Genomic DNA, 11595 nt, shown 5'->3' on the forward strand with positions numbered 1-11595 from the left:
ATCATACAACACTAAAACTTAACTGAGGTTTAGCCCAAATCAATACCGATTAATTTATAAAATTAATCGCTTGTCAATTAAATAATTAATAAAATGCGTATAGAAAATCACGGTGTTACAGAAGGCAAAAACACAATTATCATGCAAAAAATTATATGATTAATAAATTAGAGGAGGAATCCACTTACTCCAAGAGTAAGTTTTTTAAACTTACTTCTCATCCTAGTCATTAATTCTAGGGAAATCCAATGGTTTGAATTAATGGATTTCTCCTCAATAAATTATATCTAACAATAAAGAAAAAATTGAAATAGTATAAAAATAAAATCATACCTGTGAGTTGATTTGAGAGTTGGAGTTGGTAGATTTGTTGAGCAAAATTTGAAAATATGAGAAAACGTATTAATTATATCTATCAACAATGAAAAAATTAAAAGAGTATAAAATCATACCTATGAGTTGGTTTGAGAGTTGAAGATGATAGATTTATTGAATAAAAGTTGAAAAGTGAAAAATAATGTGTAGTTTGATTAGAGAGAATGTGGAGAATGTTTGAGTAAAAGTAGTAAAACAAAGGATAATAGGCTTATATAACATTTTGAGATTCTTATTTTATTTTATTTTGGTTTCCCACATGTATCCTCGCACTGGAGGCAATCCTGTCCGAGCCAGGAACATCCACAAGTACATGGGGCTAACTCTCCCAACGAACATTTTTTCCATCCACAAGACTCGAACCCGAGACCTTGCTTAAGGGGAATCAAACATGTACCACTTGAACCAATATCCGTTGGTAGATTTTTATTTTATTTGACAATAATAATTTCCTTTTGCATATCTATCACAAATGAAGAGTGACATTTTAGTAATTCTAACAACCCTTCAAATTGACAAAAATTATTAGTCAAAAAACAATTATTACGCAAAAAAAATGATGAAGAAATTATATATAACAACAAAGAAAAAATTTGAAAGAGTATAAAAATAAAATCGTACATGTGAGTTGGTTTGAGAGTTGAAGATGATAGATTTGTTGAACAAAATTTGAAAAGGTTAGAAATAGTATAAATTATATCTATCAACAAAGAAAATTTCTAAAAGAGTACAAAATCATACCTGTGAGTGAATTTGTAAGTTGAAGATGATAGATGTGTTGAATAAAATTTGAAAAAGTTAGAAATAATGTGTAGTTTGATTAGAGAGAATGCGAAGAATTAAAGAATATTCGAATAAAAGTCGTAAAACAAAGGATAATAGGCTTATATGATACTTTAACATTCTTATTTTATTTGACAATAATAATATCTTTTTGCACACCTATCACAAATGAAGAGTATTTATTTTAGTAATTCCATTAACCTTTCAAACTGAAAAAATATCCGTTTCTATTTTCTTATGTAGATAGTAGAATAGTAGATTCAATACTAATAACATAAAAATTACTCAAAGAGGAGGGAACATGGAAAAGCTGAGAAAAGTAAAGAGAGTATAGTATATCAATAAGTGGAGAAAATTTTGGAAGATAAGTTACAATTATTAAACTGATTGTCATTACAAGTTATTACATTCATGAGGAATAAGAATACATTGTGTTACAACGTAAGATATCATTACAACAATATATTAATGTCCAAAGCAACAATAATTCAGTTGGAAGCTGATGAGTGTTAGTATTTCTGAGACTAGGTCTGCAAATAACACATTCCTATCCTAAGTAAGTTCCATGCATCAAACAAAGGTCCTACATTGAATCATTAGGCTGCTAATTATCAATGTCACCCTGCTGATCGCAAGGATCTACGCCTCCTCTTAGTCTCGGGAGATAACCGTACCGTACTCGCCTTTCCAAGCTTGACAGGAAATTTGCAACTTGATGGAGGGGAACCTGTTGGTAAAGATGAATTGAGAGACTTCTCCCTTCCACCTTTGATCTTGTCACCTTTTGCAGCCGATTTCTTTGTTGGAGACTTCGCTCTCTTTTTCGAGAAACGAAATTGCGCATCATCCTGTTTCTTATTGTGCTTAAGGAGCTTAACTTGAAAAGGATTAACAGAAGTATAGCACACAGGCTCCCCATCAACTCCATTTCTTTCGAGATTTACTTCTCCATTGTTCACCTAGAAATTTTTAGAACTCACATGACAGATCAGTATAACAATTTGGGGAGATGCCAACATCATAACAAGTAAAAGTTCAAGTGCAAGAAACATTGTTAGTAAAGGAATTACCAGTTGAAGAAGAGAAGAAAAGCTTCGGGCTACATCATACTTTTCTTGTCCACTGACTAGATCAGAGAAAGGTAGGACAGAGTTACTGCTTTCTTCAACTGATAGTTTGTCCAGAATTCTCTCACCATAGTCGCGGATATCGAATGGTGGGTGTGATTCCTATCATTCAAAAATGGTCCATTAATTTAAAGCACTATAGAATACAGAGGAAGGACACCCAAAAGATGAACTCACCTGTCCTTCCAGATGGTGCTCAATTCTCTGTTTCCATGTTGAAACCCTAGCAGCCATTTCAGTTTGCTTCTCAGATTCAGCTATGCTAGCTAGGAGAGCATTCTAGATAAAGAATAATGGTTAGTGACCATGCAAAGATAGAGTCTTGTAACGGAATATATACTTGTATGAGAAAAAACAGACAATGCAGAATTGGCCGTAAAAGGCTGTAAATAGTAGTGTAAACATGTTAAGTGAAGCACAGTGCTTGCAACCAAGACAGCTTGTGAAAAAAGGAGACTACTCAAATCAGGCTCATATGAGATTAGCTTGTGTAACTCATTTACGACATGATTATTTCTTTTTTATGAATTTAGTATTCAGTAACAAATGTCTTTGCAATAGAAGATAAAGAAAAAATTATGTATTATATAACATAAAAGTTCACAACTTTAACACTAAAAAAGAGAGAGAAAGCAGAGCTTATTTTCAATGAGCATAAATATTATAAGAACTGACAAAATCATCATTCAATGTATTGGTAGATTAATTTCCTTTAAAATGCTCTGCACCTATTTACACAAAAAGGAGAACTGAAAACATTGTTGGCTATTTTCGAGTTTTTAACATCACTCAAGCCTATAGAACCTGAGCTTGGTTCACAAATACAATCGAGCCTAAAGAATAAAGACAAACAAGCATGGACTTGCTTGATTAGTTAAACACACAAAAGTAAACATTTAACAAGTTAAGCTCACAAAAGTATATGAAGAGCTCCAACTATTTACACCCCTAATAAAGCTCAATAGGTTCTTTCATAATACTCTTGTTGGAATGAAGAGCTGAGCATATACAGTTTGCAGTTCCTTAAGTGAATTAGCATTTGTGTTTCTTCAACCATGAGCATATGCTTCACAGGACTTCAACTGCTTAGTGAATTTAGGGGTTTGGTGAAACAAAATATGAACACAGAAGGGAGGGGGTCAAAAGCATCTTTAACAAAGCTCTACATCAAAAAAGTAACTGAATAAATAAGCAGATGTGATCCCAAAATTCAGATTGACACTCTTACCAAGTGTGAGCGACAAAGATCTTCTAAGCTTTCCTGAGAATTTGGATACTCAGGATACTCGCCAGCCTCATCATGAACATCTTCAAATTTTTGCTGATAATTCAGTAGATAAGCATATTTCCAAGATATCATTAAGAATATATAATAGTCAAATATAGGTCTCCTCTCCTAACCTCTTTATTCCAAGGAGGAAAATCTTCATCCATGTAGGCATTTCCCGGCATATCAAAGTCAGGATTTCCAGTATCATGTCCGTTGTCATCATTGTCAGATTCAAAGTTTAATGTTTCACTAGTGAGAGTTTGCCTCAGCTGCAATTTGCATATCACTTATCACATCACATATTATATACAAACAAATGTTATTAATAAGTAGATAGACTATCCATGAGAAATTACCTTCTCATATAGTGGCGCAGATTGAGAATCCTTTTGACATTCATGGGCATGATGTCGCATCTCCCACATTTCCATGAGCTCCGGACTGATAGGACCATGCAATTTTGCAACTGGAAACAACATGCTCATGGAAACTTGACGTGTCATGTTGATGCGATTCTTTTTTAAAGTTTTCACTGCATGTGAAACATAAAGAAGATAGTTATACCATAAAGGTACTGCAAGTTGATGAAGAGTGAAAATTAGAGAGGGGGGGACCTTTTCTAAAAGGCTTCACCCGCAAGTTGCCTGGTTCATGAGGATTCAATGGTTTCCATGGATCATCGGCATCTGAATTGTCTGAATCCCTCGATGGGTCAAATCCATCATCCATATTAAGTCCAAAGTTGCAGTCATCAAGACCAGCAAAGATAGGAGAAATGGGATGGACGTTGTTGTCATCATAACTGCAATTAAGTTTGGGGGAACAGTTGGAATTAGCCCGCTTACTCTTTGCATCCGATGATTTATGAGCACTGCCCCCAGAGCATCTTGTAGGAGAAAGAAAGGTTTTACGGGCTGAGGTTGCTCTTTCAGCAGCGTTTTTTGCTATATCAGTTTTGCTTCCCTTCACAAACCCGTCAACTGCAACAGCATCAGATGTGTCCAATAAAATAAAATCCTGGTACAAATCTGTGGTGGACAGCTGCAACAATTCAACAATATCGTTAGGGAATAAAACAAGACAAATATCATAATGTAAATAACTGGAAGCAACTACAATACCAGATAAGACTCCAATTCCCCACCATCACCGGTAGAATCTAAGCAGTCACCTTCAAGAACAACTAAATTTGAAGGGGGTTTTATAAAGTGATTCAAATTCACTTCTTTGCCTGTTGAAATCTCCAAGGAATTCTTTTCATCGACTGCAATATAACAAAAAATTAAGCAATGATCAAACATTAGCATCTCTTTACCTTCCAAAGTTACGATTAGATGACGGTTCCCATACACTGGCCGAAAAAAAGGCCAAAACAAATAGAATCTTATTTTAGAAAATCCATGATAAACCAACTGTAATTGAAATAGTTCTAATCCTAAACCAAATAGGCCCACACAACTTTACCAGTTAAAGAAGATACATAAATAAAATACCTTCGTATGGAATTTACCTATAGTGGCAAGCAAAAGTTTAAAAATAAAAGTAATCATATTTCATGATAATAAAAAAAACCCCTTATGTGATGATTCTTTTTTTATCATTTTGCCATATTCTGCATTAAATAGGCTACCTGGGATGTCATCTAAGACCCAGAATTGATCATTTTCTTCATCGACAACAGCACATGGACCATTTTCTTCAGGTTGGATTGATTCCCCATCTATAGGATCTTGCTGTCTGCCCAAAAACATGAGTTAGATCAAACAGTGCTACATAATTTGCATAAACTGAATTAATAACAGTCAGTTAAAACTTGAAACATATTATCATTTTTTATTTTGTTTCCCTTAAAATCTGTTGCCAGTTCTGTCAATATTCAAGAACCAACAATATCAAAAGCTTATATTGTTAGGCGAAGGCCCATAATTGATTTTATATGTCAAAATTCTAATAGGTTCTATCAAAGAGTTATTCTTTACAGTCACTTTGCTTCTCATGGACTGTGAAACAAAATTATAGGAGGAAATATTGGTATGGGCCAGAAATATTTGTATGAGTTACTACTCAAAAATACTACGGGCACCAAATTAAAGAATATTCAAATCCAAAGTAACGAGACATTCACCATAATAAATATATTAAGTTTAACTCACTAAGACTTCAAGCAACTAATTTAAGCATTCAAATTAAATAAGTGATTTGGTGATTCCTTAAATGGAATCACTTAGGGAATCACTATCTCAAGCATAACCATTATTTAAGCTTAATCCTTAAATTGAAGCTAGGTTGAGAACTTTGGATGAGTAGTTGTGCAGAAGTGAGGGAAAGACAGAGGAGGACGAAATCACCTAAAGCATTAAAAATTAGGGTTGCCAGGTCAAAATGTGTTTCTAGCTAGGGTAAAATAAGATTTTCAGCTTTAAAATCAGGTTTTCATTTTAATGAAACCCATCCCAGCCGCAATTCCCATGAAACCACCGTGATTGAGCACAACGGATGTCTGCTCCACAATCTGACTTCCTGATGCATGGACGGATCAGAGTGCACCACTCCTTGAACTCTACATGATTGACTACCCAACTTACTCCATACTCTTACATTTGATAATGTCAGTACTAACCAAGATTCTGATTCAACTGTAATAGTCTGTAGCATCCTAAGAACAAACTAATACTTAAGAATCCCCACTACTAAATTTGCTCAAAAAGAATAATTCACTCCATATACATTCAGTGCCTCTTTAAAACAAACTATAAATTGTATGCATAATCTTGATCAAAGGTCATCGCTTATTAATGTATACTTTATAGTATATATTTGCATATTAGCTGTTTCATCTTGCACGGGAATTGTATGCCTACTCTCATTTCCATAAAATAATATATTTCACAATTCAAAGTGAAACAAATAAGAAATATATAGTAATACAAATTATCTTTTATCCAAAAAAAAACTATATACAAATTATCCAAATGCAAAACTCAATAGTCACCCATGCTTTGACTTTAAATTTTTCATTTTCTTCCAACCAACTCTAAATAAAGATCCCAATAGAATTGTTGCTGAATTGATGATGCTAATCAAACGAAGTTATGAAAATCACTAAACATCTGTTTTCAGCAACCACCACAACTGCAACAGGCTCTGATTATGGACTGAACCACATTGAAAGAATCAGGCCCAACACGTCCCGACCGCAACCGGAATTTAAAATTGTGACACAAAACTGCAAGCATGTAGAAAATGAAAGGTGGAAGCCTGGAACATACTTTTTCCCGGGGGCACTTAACTGAGATGATAAAGTTCTAAATCCTGACGAAAAAGTTCTCTTACTGGTGATATTCACTTAATCAATAAAACAAAAACACGAGTGGGCTTCAGACCTTTATTCAACCGTGAAAAATAACAGGCACACACAAGGAGAATTGCAAATTACATAACAAAATTCAAATAAATGGAGAAACTTTAACAAAAAAAATCAAACCTTTTATGTGAAAGGAACTCTAAAGCACGCAATACCAAGTTGTAGAGATACTCCACCTTCCTACTATACACCTGAATGGAACCCTGAAGCAGCAGAGCAGCTACAATTACCCAGAAACAACTAATTCAGTTTAACACATTGTAATGAAGAAAAATTGGGAATCTTAAACAGACAATGAATGAAATGGGTCAAACCTTCTGCAAAATTTAGAGTATCATGGTTTTCTTCATAGCCGGTGATTTCACCAGAGCTAATTTTGAGCAGATACTCCTCTAGTTTCTTGGCTAGGTCAACTTCCCAATTGGATTGTAGGTCACGCTCTGCATGAACGGCGTGGAAGCCGCCACCGCCGCCAGGTTCCGAGGTAACTTTATTCATCATAAGTGTACAAAATATTTATGCAAATCATTGTAATCTTATGAATTCTGGAAACAGAGAAGAAAACCCTAGGGTTTCAGTTTTCCGGCAAAGAATTTGAGAATTCTGAAAACGAAAATTTGGGTTTTGAAATTTACCAGAAATTGGAAAATGGGGTGCTGCCAAGTTTGAATTTTGTGAATTCCACTGTGGTGTGTAGAGAAGAAGAGCGAAGAGAAAGAAGGTCCGAGAATTCTTCGAATTTTGATTATGTTTTTTCCCGCTTGTTCTTCGATCACAAACACAATTTGGGCCTGGACCATGGGTCAGGGTTCTTGAACATCCATTCACACTGCATGAAAAAATATATGTAGGTGTATAAGTTTTATACATTGTCATTACATCATTTATTATTAATGATATTTAATTATTATTGACTCTTTAAAAAAAATAATACAAGCATAAATGATGAGTATATATTGATGCTTTTTATTAGTTATCCAATTTTTGTTCTTTCATTAAATTTTTTATAACATCTCGTCAAATTCTCATTGAACTATTAATTTAGTTAGGTGAACTAATTGAATCATACCTAAAACTATAATCAATTTTAATTTTAATTTGATTAATAAAACAATGTTTAACATTTTACCTAGCAATGTATGCAAAGCAAAGCCTTCAGGATGATAAGATTTACAGCAAAACAAATGCTTGATCATAAAATAATTGAAAACCAATGAAAACAAAATCATAAAACACACATTATGGAAATAAGTATAATTTATTAAAAAGTGCACCCACTTACAAGTTTACAACAAAGGGGATATGATTTTCAACCTAAAAACCTTCTAGCAATATATACAGCTGTGCAACACGTATACTCATGACAATTTTTCAACTTCAAATTGATCATGAAATGCACAATCTGTACATACTAATGACCGAGCTAATTATTATTATATATGGTCTAAACATATCTTAATTATAAACTAAGCATAACGGAATTAATATAGTGACTATATATTATAGTAAACTATATGCACTGGTTGTTGATTTCTGCATGCAAGGAATGGCCACATTATTATGTATCTATTGTTTTGCAGCATTGGAATTGGTAATGGGTCCTAGTGAATATGGTACACCAGAACTAACAATCCAAGAATCACGTTGAGTTGTGTTAGCAATCTCATAGAACTTCCCTGGATAGAAATTAGAAGCTTCAGAAGGTGTTATGACCTTAACACCAGGCCATTTCACTCTTGATGCAGTGTTAGCACCAACACCTTTGTTGTTGTACTCATAAAAGGTGCATGTGTCTGTGAATGCACTACCCATCCATGGCATATAACCTTGAGGGACAAAAATGTCATCAATCGTGGAATCCATGATGACCACCCTAGAGTAAATTCTCCATGGTCTTCCCAAGTATGATACCTTGGGGTTCAAGGTAGCTAGTTCTGGCTCGCCAGTGAAGTGGCAATTTTGGAATATTAGGCCACTTGGGCTTTCAAGCTTGATCCTTCCCCCTGCTGTGACCATGCAATTTTGGTTCTCTAAGGGTTTTCTTACCACTAGCTTGCAGTTTTGGAACACTGCGACTGCATCCCCGAAGATGAAGTCGATTGTGCCTGAGATAGTGCAGTCGCGGTAGAATTGCCGTTTGGATTGGACATAGAGAGTGTCTTGGAACCCATCCATTTTGCAGTTGTGGAACACTGCTTGGTCAGCTGTTACCCTGAGTGCTACAGCTTGGTGTTTCTCTGATCCTGCTGTGTTCTCGAACCCGATATCTTTAGCAATGAAGTTTGCAGCATTAACACCTGCATGCCATTTAATGGTAACTCACCAAGGTTAATTGCCAATCATTTGAACAATTTGACTGATTAATGATGATATAATAACCAGTGTTTTAAAATGTAGATCACATTACATAATGTGACCACAACATGTTGGTTGTGGCAATCACAACAACCACTCTGAGCCATGATTGTGGATCACATTGGTCTCAATTGCGGACATGATTTCAAATCCTGGCACTCACATCTATAATGCAACTTGTAGAAGGAATATCAAAAGATAGATAGTTATTTTCATATTCAATTGTTCAATCACATAACTTTTTAATTAAAGTTTTTTAGGAAACTTCAGTAAATCATGCTTGATGTTCTAATGACAGTGTTAGAGCATTGATACACAGTCAAAATTTAATGAGATATGGTTAGTAGCGACAATTCATTTATCCTAAGATTAAAATTAACATCTTATCATTCTGAGAAAAAAATTCTACATGACTAATGTTTTCCTTCTAATTAATGCTATCTCTAACTAGTAGTGTTTTTATATGCCATTTTCAATAATAACTGCACCTCTTGAGAGTATAGTATAGAATAAATAGTGCCCAAACCGAGTTATGTGGTACTTACCAAAGGTTGCAGTGTTGTAAGTTTGGAAACCATCCTTGTAGTTTTTGCTGCCAGTGAATATGGTCTTTGTAGGACCATCTCCAATGATTGTGACATTGGTCATAAACTTGGTCAAAATAACATACTCCTTGTACACACCCTCCTTAACATGAATCACAAAAGGCACTGCATTATTCTTTGGAACAGTTTTAAGAGCATCAGTGAGTGTTTTGAACTGTCCACTCCCATCTTGAGCCACGACCGCGTTAGCCTTAATGCCACCACCACCAGGTGCAGCCTGAAGAAGACGCCGTTGTCCGTCACTCACCCATGAAGGGAAACCATCAACAAGTTGTTGTTGTTCTTCTTCCTCAGAGAGAAGCCTCCTTCCAGAAATTGCACTACTTAGCTCAGAATAGTTAAAGTTGAGACCCTTGAGGAGTTCAGAGGCAGTATTTATGAGATCAACAGCATTGCTACTTAGCTCCATTGAGGAGTTTAAAGCTTTTTTCATTGTCTCGCCAGCTTCTGTTTTCGAGTTCTCGAAACCAGCCAAGCAAGTCTGTTGGTGTGAGAGTGTGCCTGCAAGCCAAACCTTAAGGTCATAGGCATATTGGCCTAACTTGCTGAGTTCCATACTATCCAATGAGTTAATTGATTTATGAATGTCATCAATTGCATAATCAAACACTTCCCTGCATATATCCAAGGCCTGTTTGGTCATGTTGTCTTTACCCAACTCTTGGAAAAGTGTAGAGTTGTTCATTTTGCTTAACAATTCCTCAGCTGTGGAATTGAAAGCCATTTTCACAAGCTCTTTCACATCGGTGGTGTTCGACGCCTTATCAAGGCTTTTGATGCAAGTATCTTTGTATTCTGTGGATTGACAGATCACCTCTGCATTCTTCTGAGAGCTCGAGATCTCCGCAGCACCGTGACCCGAGCTTCCACCTTGCGTGAAACCAATGGCAACCGCACCAACCATAGCAACAAGAAGCACCGAAGATACGCCGAGAATGGCATACTTCTTCTTCTCAGCGTGGACATTGTCTCCTACAGAACCAGCCATCCCTATATAAATTATAACTCAGTTTCTTTTTTCTTTTCTTATATTATTTTTCTTCTAAACAGAAATGGAAAAAAAAGGACACAATGAAAAGAAACAGAAACAAATGCTGTTATAGGCCCTATAGGCAGTGTTTTTCAAAAGCCTCAGGGCACTAGCTATAGAGTTTATGCTTAGGTCTGTAATGTTTGTAACCATATTTGGTTCTATTTATACACACAAATTGTGATCCAAATGGAAGGTGTGAAATCCTTCAACAAAACATAGCATAGCTAATTTAGTGTAACATAATTTTGAGGATGTCTGCTAATTACTAATACTAAACTTAGCAAACAATATTAACCAATAAAAGTATAGGCATTCACTAATTTTGGCTCATTTTAGTTTTAGTTATAAACGGTATAGTTAAAAGGAGATAAGATCCTTGAAATGTGGATTTTTTAAGCTCCAATAACTAAGATGGCACACAGAACTAATAGAGAAGAGTAACTCTTGGATATGAAATAAGTAATGGGGAATGATTGAAAACTCTTTACACCACTTTGTTTACCAAAAACAATTATAGAGATAAATTGTACTGAAATATTAAGAAGTTATTGTTATAGTTTATACCTTTGGTAACTTATTTATCCGTCTGATAATAACTTCCTTAGTTGGTGGTTAAAATAATGGAACATGACTACTTAATGAAAAGAAATTATTGGAAGTTTCATATATTAAGTTTTTATTAT

At 34.9% G+C, this 11595-nt stretch overlaps 2 protein-coding genes across 5 annotated transcripts; both read right to left on the reverse strand.

Annotated features, from left to right (window-relative positions):
• LOC109330164 (condensin-2 complex subunit H2-like) lies at window positions 1495–7681 on the reverse strand. 4 transcript variants are annotated; one of them, XM_019564219.1, is made up of 12 exons: window positions 7555–7681; window positions 7234–7464; window positions 7040–7139; window positions 5186–5292; window positions 4677–4819; window positions 4170–4596; window positions 3912–4087; window positions 3687–3824; window positions 3514–3606; window positions 2463–2564; window positions 2229–2387; window positions 1495–2117 (listed from the first exon to the last, which is right to left on the reverse strand). In XM_019564219.1, the coding sequence occupies exons 2-12, from the start codon at window positions 7418–7420 to the stop codon at window positions 1776–1778; spliced, it is 1974 nt and encodes a 657-aa protein (XP_019419764.1). In that variant the 5' UTR covers window positions 7421–7464; window positions 7555–7681; the 3' UTR covers window positions 1495–1775. The 4 variants fall into 4 exon arrangements, with proteins under 4 accessions (XP_019419764.1, XP_019419765.1, XP_019419763.1 ...); XM_019564220.1 differs by having other exon boundaries at window positions 1495–1683; window positions 1730–2117; window positions 7234–7666; XM_019564218.1 differs by having other exon boundaries at window positions 7234–7666.
• LOC109328970 (pectinesterase/pectinesterase inhibitor-like) lies at window positions 8159–11062 on the reverse strand. Its single transcript, XM_019562622.1, has 2 exons — window positions 9820–11062; window positions 8159–9216 (listed from the first exon to the last, which is right to left on the reverse strand). The coding sequence occupies exons 1-2, from the start codon at window positions 10865–10867 to the stop codon at window positions 8486–8488; spliced, it is 1779 nt and encodes a 592-aa protein (XP_019418167.1). The 5' UTR covers window positions 10868–11062; the 3' UTR covers window positions 8159–8485.

Source organism: Lupinus angustifolius, chromosome LG16, assembly GCF_001865875.1.
Source record: "Lupinus angustifolius cultivar Tanjil chromosome LG16, LupAngTanjil_v1.0, whole genome shotgun sequence".
Classification (NCBI taxonomy): domain Eukaryota; kingdom Viridiplantae; phylum Streptophyta; class Magnoliopsida; order Fabales; family Fabaceae; genus Lupinus; species Lupinus angustifolius.

Coding starts and splice junctions, on each gene's coding strand:
- LOC109330164 (XM_019564219.1), bottom strand. CDS start 7,420: ATGATGAATAAAGTTACCTCGGAACCTGGCGGCGGTGGCGGCTTCCAC. Junction 3,825..3,911: donor CTGCGCCACTATATGAGAAG/GTAATTTCTCAT, acceptor TGCAAATTGCAG/CTGAGGCAAACTCTCACTAG. Junction 3,607..3,686: donor TTCCTCCTTGGAATAAAGAG/GTTAGGAGAGGA, acceptor CTGAATTATCAG/CAAAAATTTGAAGATGTTCA.
- LOC109328970 (XM_019562622.1), bottom strand. CDS start 10,867: ATGGCTGGTTCTGTAGGAGACAATGTCCACGCTGAGAAGAAGAAGTAT. Junction 9,217..9,819: donor TTACAACACTGCAACCTTTG/GTAAGTACCACA, acceptor AATGGCATGCAG/GTGTTAATGCTGCAAACTTC.